Source organism: Thalassophryne amazonica, chromosome 14 (genome assembly GCF_902500255.1).
Source record: "Thalassophryne amazonica chromosome 14, fThaAma1.1, whole genome shotgun sequence".
In the NCBI taxonomy this organism is placed as follows: Eukaryota; Metazoa; Chordata; class Actinopteri; order Batrachoidiformes; family Batrachoididae; genus Thalassophryne; species Thalassophryne amazonica.
This window is the reverse complement of record NC_047116.1, coordinates 71,536,511-71,560,847: the sequence shown is the minus strand read 5'-3', so window position 1 is coordinate 71,560,847 and position 24,337 is coordinate 71,536,511. Positions and strand designations below refer to the sequence as shown.

Sequence of the window (24,337 nt, the reverse complement as noted above, 5' to 3'; positions counted from 1 at the left end):
CTCCATAAATTTCTCCATAATTTTGATGTTGAGAATTGGTGCACATGTGCAGATTGGTCACCTGGAACTGCCACTATATGACACAGCTGTAGAAATGGTGGTGATATCACAAATGTGCAAATGATGACCATGTGACTGTGTTGTGAGCTGCACTGCTTGCATGTGTATCTGAACTGTGTGTGTCTTGTCTCTGCGGCCAATAGAAAGACTATAAGAAGGACTATGAGGAGCACATGAGGGGCAAGAACCTCTCAGGCTTGGAGGTCACCCCTGCCATGATACATGTCAGACATGCCACCAAAATAGCCAATGAGGTAACAAAAGAATCATTTGTCCCCAGTAAACTCCCCTGTGTCATAATCTTACTTAGACAACCTCACAACCACAGTCCATCTTCACTGCCACCACTGTTTTTAATCAGCGTGTCACTGTTGTTCTCAGTCTTTCATGCACATTCTATTTAGTTGATGTGCAACCCTCATCCAGTAATGATGCAACTCTGATCATCTGTAGCCATTTTGTGTCTCCTCATGAAGACGTCTCAGTCTGTCCTTCACTTTTTGGAACCTTTATATCAAAATAGCCAGCATGTGTTTTGCTGTGTCTACCTCAGACTAATATCTTTTTAAATCAGATTGTTTGAATGAGAACGCAGTGTTTTCCACTTGAAATCTGCACCCTGAACTGAATTGTTTTACTGTTGTTGATGTTTTCATGTTCCATCTGATAAAAGTGTTTTTTTCTTTAAGATTTTTGCCAAAGTCACTAATGTCTCCACATGCTCAGTGAAACAGTGGTTTGATGATAATGTAGCTCAGACTCAGACAGTTTGAAGGAGTAAGGTGTGGCGCCTGGTGACTTTGAGCTCTGTGATTGGTTCGTATGCCTTGGCCTGGCCTGCCTGTGTGCCCTCTCTGCAGTCTCTCTGTTCTTCTTCCTCCTGTAGAAAGAGTACAGGAAGGATCTAGAAGAGGGGGTGAAGGGTAAGGGCTAACTTTACTGGAGGAAACTCCGGAGCTTTTGAGAGCAAGGAATGCCACTCAAATCCTGTGTGAGGTATGACTGTCTGGGAGGTGATGGACGTGGCTTCACGCTGCCTCTGCTGCCTCATCTGCTGAGCTTATTTCTTTAACCATGCAGCACCATCATCATCATCATCACACTAAATGAACATCTGCTGTGTTTGACATCTCTTGTCCCTGCGTGATGACTATAACTAATGATCCAATTCTCTGCTTTGTCTGATAAAAAAACATCATTTTTATATTTATTTCCACCATCCAATAGATTAATCCACACTTCTTATATATGGAAACCAATGAGAAACTTCTTTTCCAACTATATGGTGCAAACAAACTCTCCTGCCTCTAATTTCATCCACACTGTAGATAATATCTTGTGTGCACAACCTATATATATATATATATATATATATACTATATATAGATATATATATATATATATATATATATATATATATATATATATATATATATATATATATATATATATATATATATATATATATACGAGGTCTGTTAGAAAAGTATCCGACCTTTGCATTTTTTGCAAAAACCTGATGGATTTGAATCACGTGTGCTTGCATGAGCAAACCTTGAACCTTCGTGCGCATGCGTGAACTTTTTCATGCCTGTCGATTGCGTCATTTCCTGGTAAGCAGCCTTTGTGTGGGACGTGTGATGTGCCGAATTTCAAGGAAAAAGACGGAACGACTGGAGCAGCGCCGCATCAAATTTTGCCAGAATCTGGGCGTCAGCCAGGTGGAAACCATTCAGATGATTGAAAAAGTGCATGAAGGTTCAAGGTTTGCTCAGGCAAGCACACGTGATTCAAATCCATCAGGTATTTGCAAAAAATAAAAAGGTCCGATACTTTTGTAACAGACCTCGTATATATGAAACATAATGTCCTTTCAGAGGCTTAGTTTTATAAGTTTGATTGACATCTTTGTTCAGAAGTGACAAAGTATAAAACAAGCAGCAAGCTTCTATCAGTACAATTAAAGTTAAAGTTACTAAAGTAAAGGTACTATGAAAATTGTGCACAGTTATAATCTTAAACTGAGTTTACTTTCAAGAAGTGTTCCTGGAGGTTCTGAGGTTGATTGAAGTGCAGTTATAAGAAAGAGACTTTTTTTGAAGAAGAAGAAGAAATAAAGTTGCAAATTCATGTAAAATCAACACCTGTATTTCCAGATTTTCATATACACATCCACCAGCCATCTAATGTGTTAATTTTGAAAAGGTCCATGTACCATTTCAAAACAAAACTATGAATCAGCAAATACCGTACATTTGTCGTTTTGATTTAACACTTCGTCTTTAACCAACATGGATTTGTTTTTCCATTTCAGCTTCACCAACAACCTGCTGATCAATTTGTTGTTGTTTTAAAGCCCTAATTTTTGCTAACTGTATTGACTCAGAATTCTGTTGTTCGCCTTTATCTGTATGCGTGTGTTCTTCAGACTCACCTTCTTGTCCGTACGTGTTTGTAACACCTGCCTGTCCTGTCACATCCACAGAGGGAATACAAGAAGGCACTGGAGCAGGAGATCAAGGGCAAGGGCATGTTGGCTTTGGCTACAGACATCCCAGACTTTGTCAGGGCCAAGAATGCTACCGAGATCCTCAGTCAGGTCTGACTGCTCTCTTTGTTTTAAATATTATCTATTAGATTTGTCAAGGTGAGGTTGCTATACTGCTGCTGTACTGTATGAGTTCCCAAACCATCCTTTATCCATCAGGCACAATCTTGTACGTTTTTCAGGAGAGACCAACTTCATACTCCTCCCATTTACAAGTCATACGAACATTAACAATAACAATATATTAACAGATTGTAGTGTTTTACTAATGGGGCACCTGATGAAGTTAAACAGGATCATGTAGTGTATCAAATATTGTTTGAAATTTGATGTTAAATATTTTCAAAAGTCCAATAATTTGATATCTGCACATGTGTAAGTCAGCTTACAACTGAAATGACCTTTTTTGATTAATGTGACTTTCACGGGAAAAGTCAAAACAGTCAGGCACATAAACAATTATGGTCTACACGCCAAAGACATTTAAATGAAACAGGCAAGATGAGCTTTTATTGTAGAATTCCAACTTTGAATGAATGAGAAGTTATTTGGCACACAATTCAACAATAAAAAAAAACCCCTCATAATAAAAGAACTCTATGATGAACCCGTGTGACCGAAAGGGTGAGGGTAGAAGCACAGCTCATAAATACCCACCCCTTCTACTAAAAAAATAAGAAATTTATACATGCATGCACACATAAACACAATTTCATAATAAATACATATCTACACATCTACACACACACGCACACATAAACACACACACACACACACACACACACACACACACACACACACACACACACACACACACACACACACACACACACACACACACACACACACACACACATATATAAAACAACACCAAGAAATTTAGAATTTAGAATCAGTTATGATTTCAATTTCAATATCATTTAATGATAAATTCCTGCAGAAATTCCTGGACTTGACAGGACAAACATTTTTGAAGAAATTAGCAATTTTAGCTAACCAGTAAACAATGGCCATTGTGCTGCAATGCACTATGGGAGTTCTGGGTTTTTGAGATTTTCTTCTTCTTGCGGCTGCTCCCGTTAGGGGTTGCCAAAGCACATCAATCATTTTCATCTCACCCTGTCCTCTGCATCTTCTGTCAGCATGAACAGTTATCTTACACAAACTCAGTCAAAGGAGGGCACACAGTTAAAAAAAAACTACAGAACTACTACATTTACAATTCAATTGGAATAAGTTAATTAAAATTTCAAGTCTAATTTCATACATTTATATATTTTAAAAACAAATAGCTTTAAGAACAGTAACTTATAAAGTGCTGCAGTGCATTGGACATTCCCTATGGTTCTTCTTAGTTTCTACAATTGAGTTCATAATGCTCACATTTTTTATTTGTTCTGAGCCACTCCTTTAAGTGACTTTTGAAAGCTTTAAAACTTGGGGCCTCCCTCACTGTAGTTGGCAAAGCATTCCATTGGACACTGCCTTTGTAGGACAGAACATTTTGTGTAAAAGCTGTTTTTCTCACAGACACTTCACAGTCCTCTCTACTCATAGCCCTGGTGACCCTTGGACCAGTTGTTCTATATTTAATATAGTTTGCAAGAGGTGGAGAAGCCAACCCATGTAAAGTTTTGTATATTAGACAAGCCTTTTTAAATTTTAAAAAAATTTCAAAACTTAGTAAGTTGTACTTTGTTAAAATTTTACAATGGTGATACGAAAATGGTCTTTTATCTAAAATTTTCAATGCTGTTTTGTAAAGCCTTTCAGTTGGTTTTAGAATTGTCACACCAGTTAGAGACCAGCTGGTTATGCAGTAACCCACATGAGAAAAGATCATACAGTGCAAGAACAACATAGCCGCTTGATCTGTCATTGACCTCCTTATTTGGTTGAAGATAAACACATTGTATTTGATTATTTTATCATTATTTTGAGGTTTTGAATGTTGATGTTGTGATTCATGTTAGTTTAACAGTGTTGTTAGTGTTACTGATTTGTTGTGTTTTTAGAGTTCATTTGGTTTCATCACTCTAGTTAAGTGTTATGTTGCTGTTATGAGTGCCTTAAGTGTGACAATGGTACTATGAGTGAAATGTGTTGTGCTTTTCTTGTCTTTCACCACCATCTTTGTCAACTTAAATGCACCTGCTTATAGCAGCTGTGCATGCATGCAGCTTTGATCATAGAGAAACTGTGGACAGCTGACATTTGCTGTTTGGTATGTTTATGTATTTTGGGATGAATGCTGAGAAAGTGGAACATTGGTAGGACTAATATTTTTGGAGAAGCTGCGGCTATTAGCTAACAACACTGAACAATGGATGTTTCTAACTACCTTCTGGAGTCACATGCCATTCCAGGAGGGGGCCATAAGTTGTCTTTATATTAAAAGTGTGAGTGCGATGAGTGCTTTTATTTAGTAAGTTCAATGTAAGTACATAACATAATTGTTAAATACGTAAAAAATACATGGATGACACAAGAAAGTGAAAACACTTATCTCCATTGTGGTCCATTTAAAAATCAAATGGCAAAATAGAAGTAAAAATTAAATAAAATAATAATAATAGTGTGTATATGATAACAAGAATCTAAACAATGTATAAATACATTAAGACAGTAAATTAACATTAAAATAATAATACATAATTAAGAGGAAATACAAGGGTTGAGCTCCTTTTCTAAAAATTGTTGAGGTCTAAGGTTCTAAAAACATTCTGGGCTCACACACTATTCCAATTCATTATACAAGCTTTGCTTAATTTCTTGCCACCCTTGAAAAATGCCAGATACCTATTTCATAAACACTACCCAATCTAGAACCCGTGCATCCCCACAGGCAACACACTAGTTTAAAAATATTCCTTATTCACATTCACAAATGATTTATGTATTTATCAGCTGTTTTGGTGTGTGCTTTTTACTTACAGAACTGAAGTTGTGCTGACTGAATTTTTTTCTGTTCTTTAGACAAAGTACAAACAGACTGCAGAGATGGACAGAGCTAGCTACACAACCGTCATTGACACTCCAGATATCATCCATGCTCAGCAGATGAGGAATATTGTCAGCCAGGTACACAACCGAAATGAAGCAGTCCCTACAACTGTGAGATCAGTACAATGGTTCTAAAACACATATGTATCTGTCAAGGGTACACTAAAAAAAAATGCTTCATGGGATTAAATTCTATAACTTTAATTGAAGAGTATTACCAGCATGAAAAAATATGTTTTTTTAAATGTTCAGATGTAAGTTGATAAATTACATGTTGAGATGTTGCTGTAGAGCAGATAGCTCAATGGACAAGGAGCTGGCCTACCAATATGTAGACCAAGGACACTTAATCTACAGGGTCTCAGTTCACCCAGCTATAAAAATGTGAACCAAGCTTGGCTGAGGACGTAATCTGCGTCAGACAGCCATCCTGTTAAAGGGGAGTCATAGACCTTCACCTGCTTCACGCAATGGAATCTGGAGATAAACACCAATACCAATGGACCTCAGGGCCAATAAAATACTCTCTTCTTCCAAGATCTTGACACAAAATTGCTCACAGTTTAAAAAAAATTCATATGACACATGCAGTGTCATATATTGACAAGGGTATTAAACAGAGCACATACCCAGAAAACACCATGTTAAAATGTTCAACTTTAGAACAGAAATAAACATGTCTACAGCCTGGTAAAAAAAAAAAAAAAAAAGTTTTGGTCTCTACATATAGATAGTTTCCTCCTCTGTGACAACTGCTTTTCTTTTTTATAACTTCTTAGTTTAAGACATTTTAAGCCATAATGTTCTGTAAATTTGGGGCTCTGCCTCTCCTACCATCAGATTGTAACTCAGTGTCTACTTGATGCAGCTGCTAGCTGTTATGGAGGCTGTGTCTGTTTTGTTTGGAGTATTTTATCACATACACCTGGAATAATACGGCTTGTTGTGTGCTGTAACATCCTAATCAATCATCTAAGATGTATCTGTTGCAGTATTGATGCTGAGTGTAGTTCATATTGGATTTAATGTTGTATGATAATGGGCGTGTCGACGGCAGGGTTAGGGTTAATTAAGCATTCTGAGCCCTGTGCTGAGCCCTGTGTACCCACAGGTCACAGCTTGAGAACACATATTGTGACATGCAGAATCACACCTCACGACACTCCGCTGCAAGGTCACCAGGTCGTTATTGTAAATAAGAATTTTTTTTCTGAATAACTTACCTGGTTAAATAAAGGTTAAATAAAAAAAAGGCACGTGTATCAGTGGGCTCTCCTCACATGGAAACAAATAAAACCACATATCACATTTCCATTTACAGCCTTATTCCAAAATGGAGTGAATTCATTTTTTTACCCTCAAACTTCTACTCACAACACCTCATAATGATTTATTAATTTATTAAAAATGATAATCTAAGAAATCACAAGAACATAAGTATTGACACCCTTTGATCAATACCTTGTTGATGCACCTTTGGCAGTAATTACAGCCTCAGGTCTTCTTGAATATGATGCCACAAGCTTGGTGCACCTATCTTTGGACAGTTTTGCCCATTCCTCTTTGCAGCACCTCTCAAACTCCATCAGGTTGGATGGGGAGAGTTGATGCACAGTCATTTTCAGATCTCTCCAGAGATGTTCAGTCGGATTCAGGTCTGGGCTCTGTCTGGGCCACTCAGGTACATTCACAGGGTTGTCCTCTATATTCAATTGAATACGCCAGAAAGACAAGATATGTGATAAACTTTCTTTTTTTTTTCTGCAAATATTTCCTCATTTTGAAATGTTTGGATGGCAGCATGTGTTGCTCCAAAACCTGAATGTACCTTTCAACATTGATGGTGCCATCACAGATGTATAAGCTGCCCATGCCATGGGCACTAACACATCTCATACCATTACAGATGCTGGCTTTTGAACTTTGCACTGGTAATAATCTGGATGGTCTTTTTCCTCTTTTGTCCCGAGGGCACGACGTCCATAATTTCCAAAAACAATTTGAAATGTAGACGCATCAGACCACAGCACACTTTTCCACTTTGCATCTGTCCATTTCAAACGAACTCAGGCCCAGAGAAGGTGGCGGCATATCTGGATGTTGTTGATGTATGGCTTTCGCTTTGCATGGTAGAGTTTTAATTTGCACTTGTAGATGTATCGATGACCTGTGTTAACTGACAATGGTTTTCTGAAGTCCACGCGATAAGATCCTTTACACAATGACATTTTTTAATGCAGTGCTGCCTGAGGGATCGAAGGTCATGGACACTCAATATTGGTTTTCGGCCTTGCCGCTTACGTGTAGAAAGTTCTCCAGATTCTCTGAATCTTCTGATTATATTATGGACTGTAGATGATGGAATCTCTGAATTCCTTGCAATTGAATGTTGAGAAACATTGTTCAACTGTGTTGTTTTACTTGTTAAACTGTTGGACTATTTTTTTCACGCAGTTGTTTGCAAAGTGGTGATCCTCGCCCCATCTTTGCTTGTGAATGGCTGAGCCTTTTGAGGATGCTCCTTTTATACCAAATCATGACACTCACCTGTTTCCAATTAACCCGTTCACCTGTGGAATTTTCCAAACAGGTGTTCTTTGAGCATTCATCAAATTTCCCAGTCTTTTGTTGCCCCTGTTCGAGCCTTTTTGAAATGTGTTGCAGGCATCCATTTCAAAATGAGCAAATATTTGCACAAAAACAAAAAAGCCTATCAGTTTGAATATTAAATATGTTGTCTTTTTGGTGTATTCAATTGAATATAGGTTGAAGAGGATTTGCAAATCATTGTATTCTGCTTTTATTTACATTTCACACAATGTTCCAACTTCACTGGAATTGGGGTTGTAATATTTTTGGGTCATCAGTATGGACCTGCAGGCTTATTAATTTTTTTATTCTTGTTTTTCTTTAATAGAAAAAGTACAAAGAGGAGGCTGAGAAAACCATGTCTCACTATGTTCCGGTCCTGGACACTCCAGAGATGCAGAGAGTGCGTGAGAACCAGAGGAACTTCAGCACTGTGAGTAGTTAAAGAGAATGATGATTGGAGTGTGTGTGATTCACACTACAGCAGTGTTTCCTAGGTCGGTGTTGATCCGATAGTATGAGGTCAGAAATGAGGATCAACTGTCCAGTGTCAGTGCCTCCATGTGTGTGTCTCTCTATGTGTGTTCCAGCATATTTAGAGATTTTTGGAATGTAAAGATGTGCTTTGTGGTGCATTTAGTTCAGCTGTACATACAAATTTGTTGATAGTTTTAACACTGCTAAAAAAAAAAAAAAAAATCAATTCAAAGTGATACAGTACATCTTGTTTCAGGACATTAATTAAAATAATTTTCAAGGTAATCCAGAGCAGAAATCTTTTTTTTTGTGTGTGTGTGTGTGTTATGACTTTTTCATTTAAATCTGTTTATCTTAATGAAAACTTTTAACTGCGTTTGTGTTTTCTTCCTGTAGCTTCAGTACCAGATTGACCTTAAAAACATAAAGGGCAAAGTGTCTGCTGTAAAGGACACTCCCGAAATGCTTCGCGTTAAAGAGAATACAAAGAATTTCAGCTTGGTATCTACTCCATAATGATTTTCTTAACCATTTTTAATAACACTTTTTCACATACTTTCTTGCCTTGATAAATATAATTTCATCTATTTAAGAAGCACCAATATGCCTTTTTTGAACAAAGTAATTTTGAAGCTTTTTTAACTGCAGCATTTTAATTCACTAACTCCTTTTGTAATGTAACATGTTTAACTTGGTGAGTTGAGCACAGCTTGTATGTTGTTGTGTACTTTGTTCACAGTAGCTTTTTGTTATGTGTCAGAGCAAACTATCATTTTTTTTATTTGATTTACGTGTTTGTCTAGTTTACTGTGTTTTGACCATTCTGCTCATGATGCAACAGACCTAAATCAAGTTTTAAATCAAAAGCACCAACTGTTCCTCATTATCTACAAGGTAAACAGCTTTCATTCCTCATTCATATAAAGATTCAGTACAAAGACGAATTGGGAGAAGGAACATCTTTGGCCGAAACCCCAGAGATGGAGAGGGTTAAACGCAACCAGCGGAACGTTAGCACGGTACTCTTCAGAGTCCCTCTACTTTCCTTCACCTCCTGCTCCTCCTCTGACTGCCTCCACATGATTCATGTCATTTTGACATTTCAACACGCCATCACCAGTTAACAAACACCACCATTTTCAAACTGACTGTTTCCATCATTTCTCTTGTTTTGCATTTTTTTTACAAATGACCAAGAACAAAAGCTGGTCTTTTATTTAATGTCAGGGTTTATTTGTTGTTGTTGTTATTGTTTCCTCTTTCTCTTTTACAATTTTTAATTCAATGGTTTTCCAAAGATTTTCTTTTCCTTTTCTTTTGTTTCATTTTATTTTTAGTTACATTTACATATTGCACAAAATTCAAAAGCATTTAGATATGTTTAGCGATTTTCAATTTGAATAACAATTTTGCTTTTTTATTTTTCATTTTAATTCAAAGGTTTACATTTACATTTATAAATCAGTCAAATTTCTCAGTAAATTTAAGAGCCAACAAAATGAAAAAAAGATCTTTAAGATGTTGCTGAGCACAGAAATGCTGAAAACATTCATGCATTTGTTAAAAAGATCCTCATTACACACTGTGAAAAAGCAGAAAACGTTTTTTTGTAAAACAGCATTTTCCCCACTTTTCATTAAATTTCATAGACCATGCATTTGAAATAAAACAAAACACCATAGTGTATCCATACTGGTGTCATCAGCCTTGTTTTCTCAGTCGCACACACTTTCCGACACCCAAGCGTACAGTTATCTTTGACATTTTGCTCAGTCATTTAGTTTTTCCAAAAAGTTTGAACTGTTGAGCCTGTTTCTCTGCACTTGCATAGTGCAGCTATATAAACATATTTGGATCTTGTTTCCATGACCCATTTTCACCCAAATTAACATTTGCTAGCTGCTGGGAATTTGACTTCATTACATCTAAAGCCCTGAAATAATTAACTAAATACACATAATCCATTCTGAGAACATCTATTAAAACCCGTCTCAACTTCACCAAAAGAAGTGAAAATAAACTTGTATTCTGTTGCTAAATGAGAATGGAAATGGACTTGTCTGTGTCTGTATACTGTGCTATTTGTTTGCCACCTGTCTGATTCCGTACATGTGTAACTTGTGCAATGGACAGATACAGTACAAGGATTCTCTGGGTCAAGGCACAGCCATACCAGATCCACCTGAGGTGAAGCGGATCCGAGAAACCCAGAAGAATATCAGCTCGGTAGAAGAACCGAATGTCCCTACAGTTTAGCTGTTAAGAGACAGACCTCAGCAATATTGTGCATTTTGTGACAAAAGCATGAAAAATCATATATAACCATTTTAAAACATGACAAACTGAATGGGATCCATTGAGTGCATTATGCTCCAATTTAAGATGGCTGCCAGCATGGCTGCCAAAACTAGAAAAAAAACATACTACAGTAATACAAGCAAAGCACTGCACAGCGGTGTGAAGCTCGCTCATGGTGCACTGTGTCCCAAACAGGAAACACCAAATTTTGAGTCCACAGTGAAACAGGAAATGTCAAATGTTGAACATTTTCTGGATTAACAGTAGACAAAATATCGTAGGAATTCAGTGGCAACTTGAGACTGAAACAGGAAGTGACAAATTTTGAGTCCACAATGAAACAGGAAATGTCAAATGTTGAACACTTCCTGGTATGGGAGGAGCAATAGCTCCTCCCATACCAGGAAATATACAATTCAGCTTCTTGATGAAGTGGTATAGAGGAGGATTTTCTTAAAAATAAGACCTGAAAGTTCAGCTACAATTTGCCAGAAAGTCCATCTGACATGCAAGCCTAGATTTAATGTTTTGGTGACAGAAAATGTTGTATTTCTTGATCTTTTATGTAAATAAAGTCCAAGACATATTCAGTGACTTGGAAATGTTCATGAATCCATCCCTGACTTGTCTGAAGAAAACTGGCAATAAAACTGATTATTATTTACAGGTATTATACCAAAGCATACTACTACTTATGCAACCCATCATCTTGGTTTTTATATTTTTTATTATTTTATATCAGGTTTTAGAGATTTGCTTTCAGTTTGAGTTTAAGGAAGATCATTTTTGACATTTTTATTTTTTATATATATTTTTTTGCATTTCTTGTATTTGAAATGGCATAAGCAAATTAAAATTTGTGAAATACCAAGTGTTCCAGTACTTTTGGAGGGCACTGTATCCTAACCTTATGATGAGTGCAAAATTAGCCTGGTGTTATTTCTGATTTGTTTAAGAATGCTTAATTTTCACTGTTGGTGCACTTTGTGTGATCATAGTCACATTGTATACCATATCGAAAGCTTACAAAAGCTGAAGTATGGCTAAAAAGCTGAAGGCCAAAGTGGGGCAGAAGCTGAAGTTTTTTAGCCATGCTAATGCTCTGCAGAAGCGTTTACTGAAAAAAAGCCTGAAGGACCTAAATGACATGGTGAGATGCTGAAGAGCTTCGCTCTTTCATGTCCGTGGCGTATATATATTAATTTGTTTCACAGAGTAGTAAAAATGCACATGAAAAATTTTTAGGACACCAGCAATTCAATTAAATTATTTTTGATATGATCCTACATGTAGACCAAGGTCAAATTCAATATGGCGTTCAATATGGCTTTCAATATGGCGATGATAACCATGTCGTTTTTAAAGAATTACACAGCATCATCAAGATATGCAATATAAGGGGTTTGAGATTAATTATAAAAATACAACATTTAGCAAAAATAGTTCAAACACACTGAATAAGTGAATAAGGCCTCCAAAATGGCCACTGTCTTTAGGTAAACATAACGATTACTGTATAAACACACTACGTTATTGTATATATTATATGCATCAGACTTATGGACCAGATTTTATGGTTTAAATTAAAAAGACGAAAAGCATTTAAATTTAACAATAAATCACACAGTACCTTTAATTATCTACCATATTGTAATAATAATATTTTATTATAATTCACATTGTGATGTAATATACAACTGAAAAATAAGACAAAAATTCCAAAATTAACCACAGAACATTACAATGCACTTAAATCAATATATTATATTATGTGGTATAACATTTACAAGGTGGTGAGTATTATTTATCAATTTTAATTTCTTTCAGCAAATCCCATTTTTTTGTGACCCAGATTTCAGGTGTTCTATTGTGAATAGTTACAACTCTGGTCCTGCAGGCTTTCCATGAGTAAAATAACACTTGCTGTGTATTTCTATGAATTAATGTGCTTGCTTGTCTTGAAATTGGTCAAACACTTGTGATTTTCATTTAATGGTTACTATTTAGTGTAGTGTTGTATAAATACAGAAGTATGTAAAAGTTTGGGCACCCCTGATGATTTCCATGATTTTCCTTTATAAATCATTGGTTGTTTGGATCAGCAATTTCAGTTAAATATATCATATAGCAAATGAACAAACTGATATTTGAGAAGTGAAATGAAGTTTCTAGTACAACCCCTGGCAAAAATTATGGAATCACTGGCCTCAGAGGATGTTCATTCAGTTGTTTAATTTTGTAGAAAAAAAGCAGATCACAGACATGACACAAAACTAAAGTCATTTTAAATGGCAACTTTCTGGCTTTAAGAAACACTATAAGAAATCAGGAAAAAAAATTGTGGCAGTCAGTAACGGTTACTTTTTTAGACCAAGCAGAGAGAAAAAAATATGGAATCACTCAATTCTGAGGAAAAAAATTATGGAATCACCTTGTAAATTTTCATCCCCAAAACTAACACCTGCATCAAATCAGATCTGCTCATTAGTCTGCATCTAAAAAGGAGTGATCACACCTTGGAGAGCTGTTGCACCAAGTGGACTGACATGAATCATGGCTCCAACACGAGAGATGTCAGTTGAAACAAAGGAGAGGATTATCAAACTCTTAAAAGAGGGTAAATCATCACGCAATGTTACAAAACATGTTGGTTGTTCACAGTGAGCTGTGTCTAAACTCTGGACCAAATACAAACAACATGGGAAGGTTGTTAAAGGCAAACATACTGGTAGACCAAGGAAGACATCAAAGCCTCAAGACAGAAAACTTAAAGCAATATGTCTCAAAAATCGAAAATTTTGTAATGAAAATTCATTACATCATCAATAAATGCACAAGTTTACGTTGATATTTTGGACACTTTTCTTATCCCATCAATTGAAAGGATGTTTGGGGATGATGAAATCATTTTTCAAGATGATAATGCATCTTGCCATAGAGCAAAAACTGTAAAAACATTCCTTGCAAAAAGACACATACGAGGTCAATGTCATGGCCTGCAAATAGTCCGGATCTTAATCCAATTGAAAATCTTTGGTGGAAGTTGAAGAAAATGGTCCATGACAAGGCTCCAACCTGTAAAGCTGATCTGGCAACTGCAATCAGAGAAAGTTGGAGCCAGATTGATAAAGAGTACTGTTTGTCACTCATTAAGTCCATGCCTCAGAGACTGCAAGCTGTTATAAAAGCCAGAGGTGGTGCAACAAAATACTAGTGATGTGTTGGAGCGTTCTTTTGTTTTCCATGATTCCATAATTTTTTCCTCAGAATTGAGTGATTCCATATTTTTTTCCCTCTGCTTGGTCTAATAAAGTAACTGCTACTGAATGCCACAATTTTTTTTTTCCTGATTTCTTATAGTGTTTCTTAAAGCCAGAAAGTTGCCATTTGAAATGACTTTAGTTTTGTGTCATGTCTGTGATCTGCTTTTTTTCTACAAAATTAAACAACTGAATGAACATCCTCCGAGGCCGGTGATTCCATAATTTTTTGCCAGGGGTTGTATTTACAGAAAGTGTGCAATAATTATTTAAACAAAATTAGGAAGGTGCATAAATTTGGGCACCCTTGTCATTTTATTGATTTGAATACATTCAGCACTAATTATTAGAACACAAAATTGGTTTGGTAAGCTCATTGACCCTTGACCTCCTTACAGAGGTGAATCTAATCACGAGTAAGGGTATTTAAGGTGGTCATTTGCAAATGTTTCCCCTCTTTGCATCTCTTCTAATGATTGGCAACATGGGTGCCTCTAAACAACTCTCAAATTACTTGAAAACAAAGACTGTTCAACATCGTTTAGGGGAAGGATACAAAAAGCTATCTCAGAGATTTCAGCTGTCAGTTTTCATAGTGAGGAAATGGACGACCACAGGCATAGTACTAGTTAAGGCCCGAGGTGGCAGGCCAAGAAAAATCTCAGATATAGTGCAGCAGATAACTGAAACAATCATGCAAATGGTGATAAAAGCATCAAATTTGGCAGAAATACTCCTTAGACACTCTTCTTTTGAAAAAAATGATTGGCCACTTGACTTTTCAATCGGTGGTCAGGTAGGGGTCAATTGAAGAATTACGCAGAGGTCAAAATTAAAAGATGCTCCAATCATATTGAAAAATATTCCACATTATTTGCCTGATCATAAAGATTCTAAAAAGGTATAGTTTGGACTATCTGTGACTGAATTCTATGGAGTTACTTGATAAAAGCAGCAAGAATGGTGACAAATCTCAGTTTTATTTTGTACAGGGGTCAAAAGTTAAAGTTGCTCCAATTTTGGTAAAAAGTGATGCAAGTTATTGGTTGAGCAAATAGGATTAATAAATGGAATATTTTTGACAGTGCTGAATGATTTGCCATGTCAAAAAATGGATATATAGCAAATGTCATGCTTTAGTCACGAAATACACAATCTTTCTCCTTAATAGCTGAACTACTAATCTTATTCTCTCTCCTCCTATCTTATATTTACCCATTCCCCAAATGTCCCCTGACCTCATCTGTATCAGGAAGCATATCTCAACTTAAGTGTGTTGTCTCATGCTAAGAAAAACACAAATCTTTATTGTAGGTTGTCCATCTCCTGTCTACTTATTTTCAGCAGCATTTGCTGATGAATTGACTTTTTAATAGATTGTTTTTATTTTTTCCCCTTTAATCCATTTACAAAATACTTAACAATTTAGTCTCCCTGGATTTTTCCTGCTTTTTCCCTCTTCACTGAATGGAAGACTAATTGGCATTTCTTGGTGTTACCACCATATCTGACTTTTTGTGCTGTCTGATTTAAAGCTTCAGTACAAAGAAGAAGTGGGACAAGGCACGTCAGTGTCAGAGACGCCAGAAATGGAGCGTGTTAAACGCAATCAGCAAAACATTAGCACGGTACTCCACAGAGTGACCCCGCTTCTCCCATTTTCCTTCACCAACCCCTCCTGTCCCACACTGGTGTAACACCTCTCCTGAGTCTTTGCTGTACAAGTCCAAGTAATCTCTAACATAATAAACAACAATAAAACTTTGTAATAAAATATTAGTAAATACAATTTATATCAAACAATAAACGTATTCATGATTTCTTTAATAACATGAATAATCAAACAAAAAACTGTCATATTTGGTAATCATTTTGTCCACATAACAATATTTCATTTTTGCTGTGTTTTGTTACCAGTGTTGTACTGTACTGTATTGGTTGAGTCAACATTACAAAAAGACACTTATTTAGTATAAATATAATGTGGTGACTCTCTACGGATGGGAGCAGCCAAAACAACAATTAGAGCACCGCGCCCGTAGAGCGCAAACCTCCACCAACACTTGTTTCCAATTCCACAAATTTTTACCTTGGAAAAAATTTTCAAGGTCAAAGTTGTTAGAAAATGCTTTTCATAAACTAAGTTAGATGTAATCAAAATTCAGAATTTTGTATTTAGTTCACTCAGTTGAATCTAAATTTTTTTTGTGTGCGTGTGTGTGGTGTTGTGGGGTTCTTTTTTGCAACTTTTTGGTTTCTGAATTCTTTTTCAGATATTTTTCACAGAACATTGATTATCTCTGCTATGCACAATTTGTCATTGCTTTATGGCACTTGGTTTCCAACTGATAACCGGAAGACAGACAAACAGACATAACATCCAGTTTTGGTGGTGTAGGCAAATCCATAACAGAAAAATGAGAGTGACTGGGGAATTTTTGATTGAAATATAATCTAAAATGTGCATCAAATAGGCTTTTCAATATGAAATTCAAATGTCTACAAAATCTATAATCCAGAGCAGATCCAGATCAAACTTTGTCAGATGATAGTGACTGCCAGTGTGCACCTCACTTTCAAATATGAGAGTGATTGGGCATGATTCATTAAGATATAATGTAAAATATGCATTCAGTGGGGTTTTCAATGTTACATTTAAATGGCCACAAAATCCACAACCTGGATCAGATCCGGATAAAACATTGTCAGTTGATAAAGGATACTATTCTATATAAGGCTCTCAAATATCAAAGAAATTTGATCTTTTTTGACAGTTATGAATTTTTGAAAATTTGTTCAATGTTAAAGATAGGGATTTTCCAATTTTCCAAGATTTTTCCTGGCTATGACCTTTGATCTATGAGCTTGAAAATTGAATTACTTTTTGCCTATCAGGATATGAATTTTCAGTAAAAATCTCCTAACGATATATGAAAAATTGTGGGCTCCAGGCTGTTCACACACACAGACAGACAAACAAACAAACAAACAAACAAACAAAAACAGGGACAAAAACATAACTTCCTCCAACTTTGTTGGCAGAGGTAACAACAACATTTAGCATAAATATAATGTAAACACCATATTATTCAAATATTTGATTGTCAACCTTGTATCAGGAAGCATATCACAATTTAAGTGTGTTGTCTCATGCTAAGAAAAACACAAATCTTTATTGTAGGCTGTTCATCCTCCATTTACTTATTTTCAGCAGCATTTGCCGATGACTTGACTTTTTAATTGCTTGTTTTTATTTTTCCCCATTAATCTGTTTATAAAATACTTAACAATTTAGTCTCCCTGGATTTTTTTTCCCTGCTTTTTCCCTCTTCTCTGAATGGAAGACTAATTGGCATTTCTTGGTGTTACCACCATATCTGACTTTTTATGCTGTCTGATTCAAAGCTTCAGTACAAAGAAGAAGTGGGACAAGGCACATCAGTGTCAGAGACGCCAGAAATGGAGCGTGTTAGACGCAATCAGCAAAACATTAGCACGGTACTCCACAGAGTGACCCCGTTTCTCCTGCCCCCCCCCCCCCCCCCCCCCCCCCCCCCATCCCACACTGGTGTAACACCTGAGTCTTTGCTGTACAAGTCCAAGTAGTCTCTAACATAATAAACAACAATAAAACTTTGTAATAAAATACCACTAAATACAATTTCTATTGAACAATACTGTTTAGCTCATGCAAAACTGTTTAATACTAAATAAACAATAAGACTGTTATAATAAATAATATATGTATTTAATATTTATTTGATAATAGAAATGATAAAATAATAAAACAGTGTCATATTTGGCAAACATTTTGCCCACATTACAACAATATTGCATTGTTGTTTTATTACCAGTGTGGTTAAATGTGATTATGTAATGTACCATATTGGTAGACTCAACATAAAAAAGATATTTATTTAGTGTAAATATAATGTGAACAACATATTTTACAAATATTTGATTGTCAACCATGTATCAGTAAGCATATCACAATTTAATTGGGTTGTCTCATGCTAAGAAAAACACACATCTTTATTGTAGGTTGTCCATCTCCTGTCTACTTATTTTCAGCAGCATTTGCTGATGAATTGACTTTTTAATAGATTGTTTTTATTTTTTCCCCTTTAATCCATTTACAAAATACTTAACAATTTAGTCTCCCTGGATTTTTCCTGCTTTTTCCCTCTTCTCTGAATGGAAGACTAATTGGCATTTCTTGGTGTTACCACCATATCTGACTTTTTGTGCTGTCTGATTTAAAGCTTCAGTACAAAGAAGAAGTGGGACAAGGCACGTCAGTGTCAGAGACGCCAGAAATGGAGCGTGTTAAACGCAATCAGCAAAACATTAGCACGGTACTCCACAGAGTGACCCCGTTTCTCCCATTTTTCTCCATCAAACCCCCCCCCCCCCCCCCCCATCCCACACTGGTGTAACACCTCTCCTGAGTCTTTGCTGTACAAGTCCAAGTAATCTCTAACATGAAGTGCTTCTTTGTGTATCTGGAAAAGTTTGTGGTCTTTGTCTGCTGTGAGATTTGTTGCTGTGCTGTTTTTATTTCACTCTTCTCTTGTATCTGATTCCTGCTCTGCATTGTTTACTGTATTTTCCCCACCCATTGGGTAGATAAAGTACAAGGACTCTTTGGGTCAAGGCACAGCTATACCAGACCTCCCTGAGGTGAAGCGGGTCAAACAAACCCAGAGGCACATCAGCTCGGTAGTGGATCCATGTGTGTTTGTAACAGTTGAGAGTGGACATCAAAATCCCATTTACTACCCCCTGCCTCCATCATCAACTCATGTTCTCATCACATTACTCATCTCATCCATCTTCAGCAACACACACTGCAGTGTTCTGCGCTCCAGCCCTCCCTTTGTCATCACTTTGATCTTAATGTAATCTTAAGCCCCGGTCACACGGCACTAATGAAGGACACCAAAGCCAAAACGAAACAAGAAATCTGGACTTATGTTGACTTTTGGAGACATCGTTTAACCGTCATCCAGCTTTGTTCCTGTCACTGCCACTTTGTCAGAATTTTCAAACTGTTGAAAAATGTGAATGAATTCCGACGACAACCTCAATTCATCCGTATTCCGTTTTACTTTCTGTCTTGACGGTTCCTCATCCTTCGCATAGTTCCCGTACCGTCAGCGTTCCATTTGATTGTCGTCCAAATTCGTCCAACCTCCCAAGTCCAAAGTCTTGCACAAACATTGAAGATATCTGAACAGATCAATAACTAAAGCTCAGACAAGCTGAATGTGACTCGTCCATGTGTGGAGTGAAAAGCAATGTTTTCATACAGAAACAATAGTGGCAAGAACTTTTTATCAACTACTCTAACTATTCACGCACGCATGTTCCAGCCATTTGTGGCTGAGATGTGCGTGTGCGCACACGTTGTTGTTGTGAAGACAAACCTGGTGTCAAGACAACCAGATCCCGTACCTGCAGGTGCTGCGGACAGCACAGGCTGGATGCGCTCGCTCTCATACCCACTGTCAAGTCACGTCATCATGAATGTTTCGTTATGATTTTGTTTAAACTGTCAAGGTTGACGTTCACTTTGTTTTTCTTTTATTCGTTTTGGTTTTGTTTTATTCCTTCATGCGCTCTGGACTCACAGGCTTTTCAGTGATAGGAGAAGTGAAGGATCATTCTTCCACCTTTTCTCGGCGATTTGTGACTTTGTGACTTTTTTCTTTGTTCAGCTATCGTCATGTGCTGTGTGACCGGGCCCTTAATTCTCATCCCTTTCATTCTTTGTTCTTTTTAGTCATTTAATCCTCAGTCATTGACCCCTCACACTGAGTGAACCCCTCCTCTTTGGCCTCTGACAATTCTGACATATTGTACTTCCTAACCCACAGCCTAGCTTTCTTCATGTAAAGCTGCATTGTGCTGCTCTGTTGATTTCCAGTTCCTTCCCGCTGCAGCATCAGAAGTGTGTGGGTATATGTTTGTCTGCACAGCAGAGATCCTGGTTAACCTGGTAAACAGACTCATAATTCATTTTGCGAATAAATTCGCTTTATGAAAGGGTCTGGCGCTCCTCCCATTCACGGCCATTTCCTCCAGGCTGAAAGCAAGACAGACCAATTGCAACCATTTATACTCAACAAAAATATAAACGCAACACTTTTGGTTTTGCTCCCATTTTGTATGAGATGAACTCAAAGATCTAAACCTTTTTCCACATATACAATATCACCATTTCTCTCAAATACTGTGCACAAACCAGTCTAAATCTGTGATAGTCAGCACTTCTCCTTTGCTGAGATAATCCATCCCACCTCACAGGTGTGCCATATCAAGATGCTGATTAGACACCATGATTAGTGCACAGGTGTGCCTTAGACTGTCCACAATAAAAGGCCACTCTGAAAGGTGCAGTTTTGTTTTATTGGGGGGGGGGGGGGGGGGGGGATACCAGTCAGTATCTGGTGTGACCACCATTTGCCTCATGCAGTGCAACACATCTCCTTCGCATCATCCGTGAAGAGAACACCTCTCCAAAGTGCCAAACAGCAGCAAATGTGAGCATTTGCCCACTCAAATCGGTTATGACGACGAACTGGAGTCAGGTCGAGACCCCGATGAGGACGACGAGCATGCAGATGAGCTTCCCTGAGACAGTTTCTGACAGTTTGTGCAGAAATTCTTTGGTTATGCAAACCGATTGTTCCAGCAGCTGTCCGAGTGGCTGGTCTCAGACGATCTTGGAGGTGAACATGCTGGATGTGGAGGTCCTGGGCTGGTGTGGTTACACGTGGTCTGCGGTTGTGAGGCTGGTTGGATGTACTGCCAAATTCTCTGAAACGCCTTTGGAGATGGCTTATGGTAGAGAAATGAACATTCAATACACGAGCAACAGTTCTGGTTGACATTCCTGCTGTCAGCATGCCAATTGCACGCTCCCTCAAATCTTGCGACATCTGTGGCATTGTGCTGTGTGATAAAACTGCACCTTTCAGAGTGGCCTTTTATTGTGGGCAGTCTAAGGCACACCTGTGCACTAATCATGGTGTCTAATCAGCATCTTGATATGGCACACCTGTGAGGTGGGATGGATTATCTCAGCAAAGGAGAAGTGCTCACTATCACAGATTTAGACTGGTTTGTGCACAGTATTTGAGAGAAATGGTGATATTGTATATGTGGAAAAAGTTTTAGATCTTTGAGTTCATCTCATACAAAATGGGAGCAAAACCAAAAGTGTTGCGTTTATATTTTTGTTGAGTGTATATATTATATAGGGCGGGCTTTATGGGATGATTAATTGAAGAGCACTGAAGAACTACTGACATGGACAATATAAAGTCTGTGAAAGAAGAACAGTGAATGCTCAAGAAGCCTTCGTTTGTAAGAAATCTGTTTGCCTTACACTGACTGCATGTTTGTTGATACGAGTCTGATTATTGCTTCGTGTTCGCCACATACGTTATTGTTCCGATTGGTTGTATGTCTGTCCAATACTGTCTAGAGGCAGTTTTGTTTGGCTCCAATGGTACTGCCCCCTGGAAATGAAACGTGAATGGAGAGATACCAGACTAATTCTCAGTTTGAGAATTAGTCTGCCAGGATGAATCTGTATGTTGTCCAGTGTGTCTGATTGTCCTCTTGGGGGCACTGTCCTTCTGTCCTGTAGGTGTTGTATAAAGACAGTTCAGCCAAGGGAACTCCTGTGGTGTTTACTCCAGAGATGGAGCGAGTCAAACGGAACCAGGAAAACATTAGCTCGGTATCTTCAGAACCACCATTTTTGCTGATTCACCTGTTTCTAACTCACTCGTCCAGCTCAACTTAATCATATTAATTCTCCCCAGTAAGCTTCCTCAGAAACGTGTTTAATTCCACCACTTGTGGTGTTTGTGCAAACCAGCAAGTCATCATCGCTAACCTCTCATGTTGTTGAAACTATTTCATTTCATCATGTTTCCCTGTTGTTCTCCTGCTGTCCTCCTGCTCAGGACTGGAACACCGTGTCTTTGTGTTTTGTATTTCACCAAATTAATTGAAAGAACCCTCCCTAATAATTCATTTGTCTGACATCCCAATAACATAACGTATGTCGTCCTACCATTTGGACCCTGTGTGCTGTGGATGCTGGTCTAGGGTTTGAAATGGCACAGAGCCTCACCTTTGGTCTTGTGCATTCTGTTCACTCTGCTCACCAGGTACTGTACTCTGACAGCTTCCGTAAGCAGGTCCAGGGTAAGGCTGCCTTCGTTCTGGACACCCCTGAGATGAGGCGTGTGAGAGAGACGCAGCGTATCATTTCCGGAGTGAGCTCTTCTTTTTTACTAACTTCAATAAATTTCATTTATGCACTTTAAAATGTATTGAAGAGAAAAGACAACAGACATAAAAAAAAGGAGTGTAATGTGAATTTTACACATATTGAGCTAAACATCCAACACAACAAGAAAATATGCCAATATATTGTGTAAGACATATGGGATATTGATTTTGGATCATGATCATTTCAGTATTTTATAGAACTTTTACTTTAGATTCTGTTCTATTTCACAGTGTGACTGGTTTGCTATGTCACTTGCACACGCAGAGAGAAAATGAACAAACCAGCCTTTGGAAAGGACTTATTTGCTTTTTACTGCCTTACTCATGCCTGTGCATTTTATTAGCAATGAAGCCTCTGACTGCTCTACTCACTTTAGACAGTTGCGTTGTGAGAGAAATCCTGTTTTCTGCAGTACAAGCAGATGTGGAATAAGAGGTTAAGAGAAGTGGCAAATGCTAAGGAAAGAGTATATATCAAGCTGTGCAGGAAGTTGAACAATAAAGCAAAAAAGGGCTTGTATTGATTGGCCAGACAGAGGGACTGAGGTGGAATGGAAGTGTAGATGTAAACATGTAGATCAGGCCTCTGCAACCCTGCTCCTGGAGGGCACCTGTCCAATATGTTTTACAACTCTCTCTACTCCACCCACAGATAATTAACTCAGTCAGGTGTGCTCAGCCAATCGAGAGGTTGAAAACATCAATGTTAATTGACCAGGTGTGACTAGAGCAGGTAGACATGGAAAGGACAAGTATCTCCAACAGCAGAGTTGGAGAGGCCTGATGTAGATGGAAATGTGATGACAAGCAAGGAGAGTGTATCGAGAAGGTGGAGGGAGTTTTTTTTGGGGAGCTGAAAAATGAAGAAAGAGAGACAGAGAGAGAAAGGCTGTATAATGTGGACAGAGTAAATCAGGAAGGGCAAGGAATTAGTAAAGATGGAATAAGGACAGCTATGAAGTGGGTAAAGAATGGAAAGGCAGTTGGTCCAGATGACATACCAGTGGAGGCATGGGAATGTTTAGGAGAGATGGCAGTGGAGCTTTTAACAAGATTGATTGAAAGCGAGAGGATGCCCGAGAAGTCGAGAAGAAGCGTACTGGTTCCAAATTTTATGAACAAGGGTGATGTACAGAGCTGCGAGGCGATCAGCCACACCATGAAGACATGAGAATGCATAGTGGAAGCTAGGCTTAGAAAACAGGCAAGGATGTGTGAGGAGCAATATCCATTCATGCTGAGAAAGCCCACTATGGATGCAATGTTTCCTCTGAAAGTGCTGATGGATAAGTATCAGTTCCTTCCCACTGTCGCCAAGTGCTTGCTCACAGGGGGTCGTTTTGACCGTTGGGGTTTTTACGTAATTATTGTATGGCCTTGCCTTACAATATAAAGCGCCTTGGGGCAACTGTTTGTTGTGATTTGGCGCTATATAAATAAATTGATTGATTGATTGATTGATAAGCATAGAGAAGGCCAGGAGGAGTTACATTGTGTCTTTGTACATTTACAGAAAGCTTATGACAGGGTGCCAAGAGAAGAGCTGTGGTATTGTATGAGAAAGTCTGGCGTAGCAGAGAAGAATGTGAGGTTTGTGCAGGGTATGGTATGTACAAGGACAGCGTGACAGCAGTGAGATGCCCAGTAGGAATGACAAATGCATTTTAGGTGGAGGTGGGATTACATCAAGCATCGGCTCTGAGCCTTTTCTTGTTTTCAGGTGATGGACTCATGGAGTCTCCATAGACTATGACATTGGCAGATGACTTGACTTGTGAGTGGTAGTGAGAGAAGA

General features: G+C 37.8%; 1 protein-coding gene across 1 annotated transcript in view; it reads left to right on the top strand.

The window, feature by feature from the left end:
• Positions 1–24,337, top strand: part of LOC117524088 (nebulin-like) — a 267,815-nt gene that overhangs the window by 211,240 nt on the left and 32,238 nt on the right. Inside the window, 15 exon segments of the mRNA XM_034185819.1 lie at positions 204–314; positions 947–989; positions 992–1,056; positions 2,546–2,659; positions 5,585–5,689; positions 8,529–8,633; positions 9,074–9,178; positions 9,604–9,696; positions 10,811–10,903; positions 15,771–15,863; positions 17,641–17,733; positions 18,498–18,590; positions 18,862–18,954; positions 21,890–21,982; positions 22,419–22,526. Coding sequence (XP_034041710.1) covers positions 204–314; positions 947–989; positions 992–1,056; positions 2,546–2,659; positions 5,585–5,689; positions 8,529–8,633; positions 9,074–9,178; positions 9,604–9,696; positions 10,811–10,903; positions 15,771–15,863; positions 17,641–17,733; positions 18,498–18,590; positions 18,862–18,954; positions 21,890–21,982; positions 22,419–22,526 — 1,407 coding nt within the window.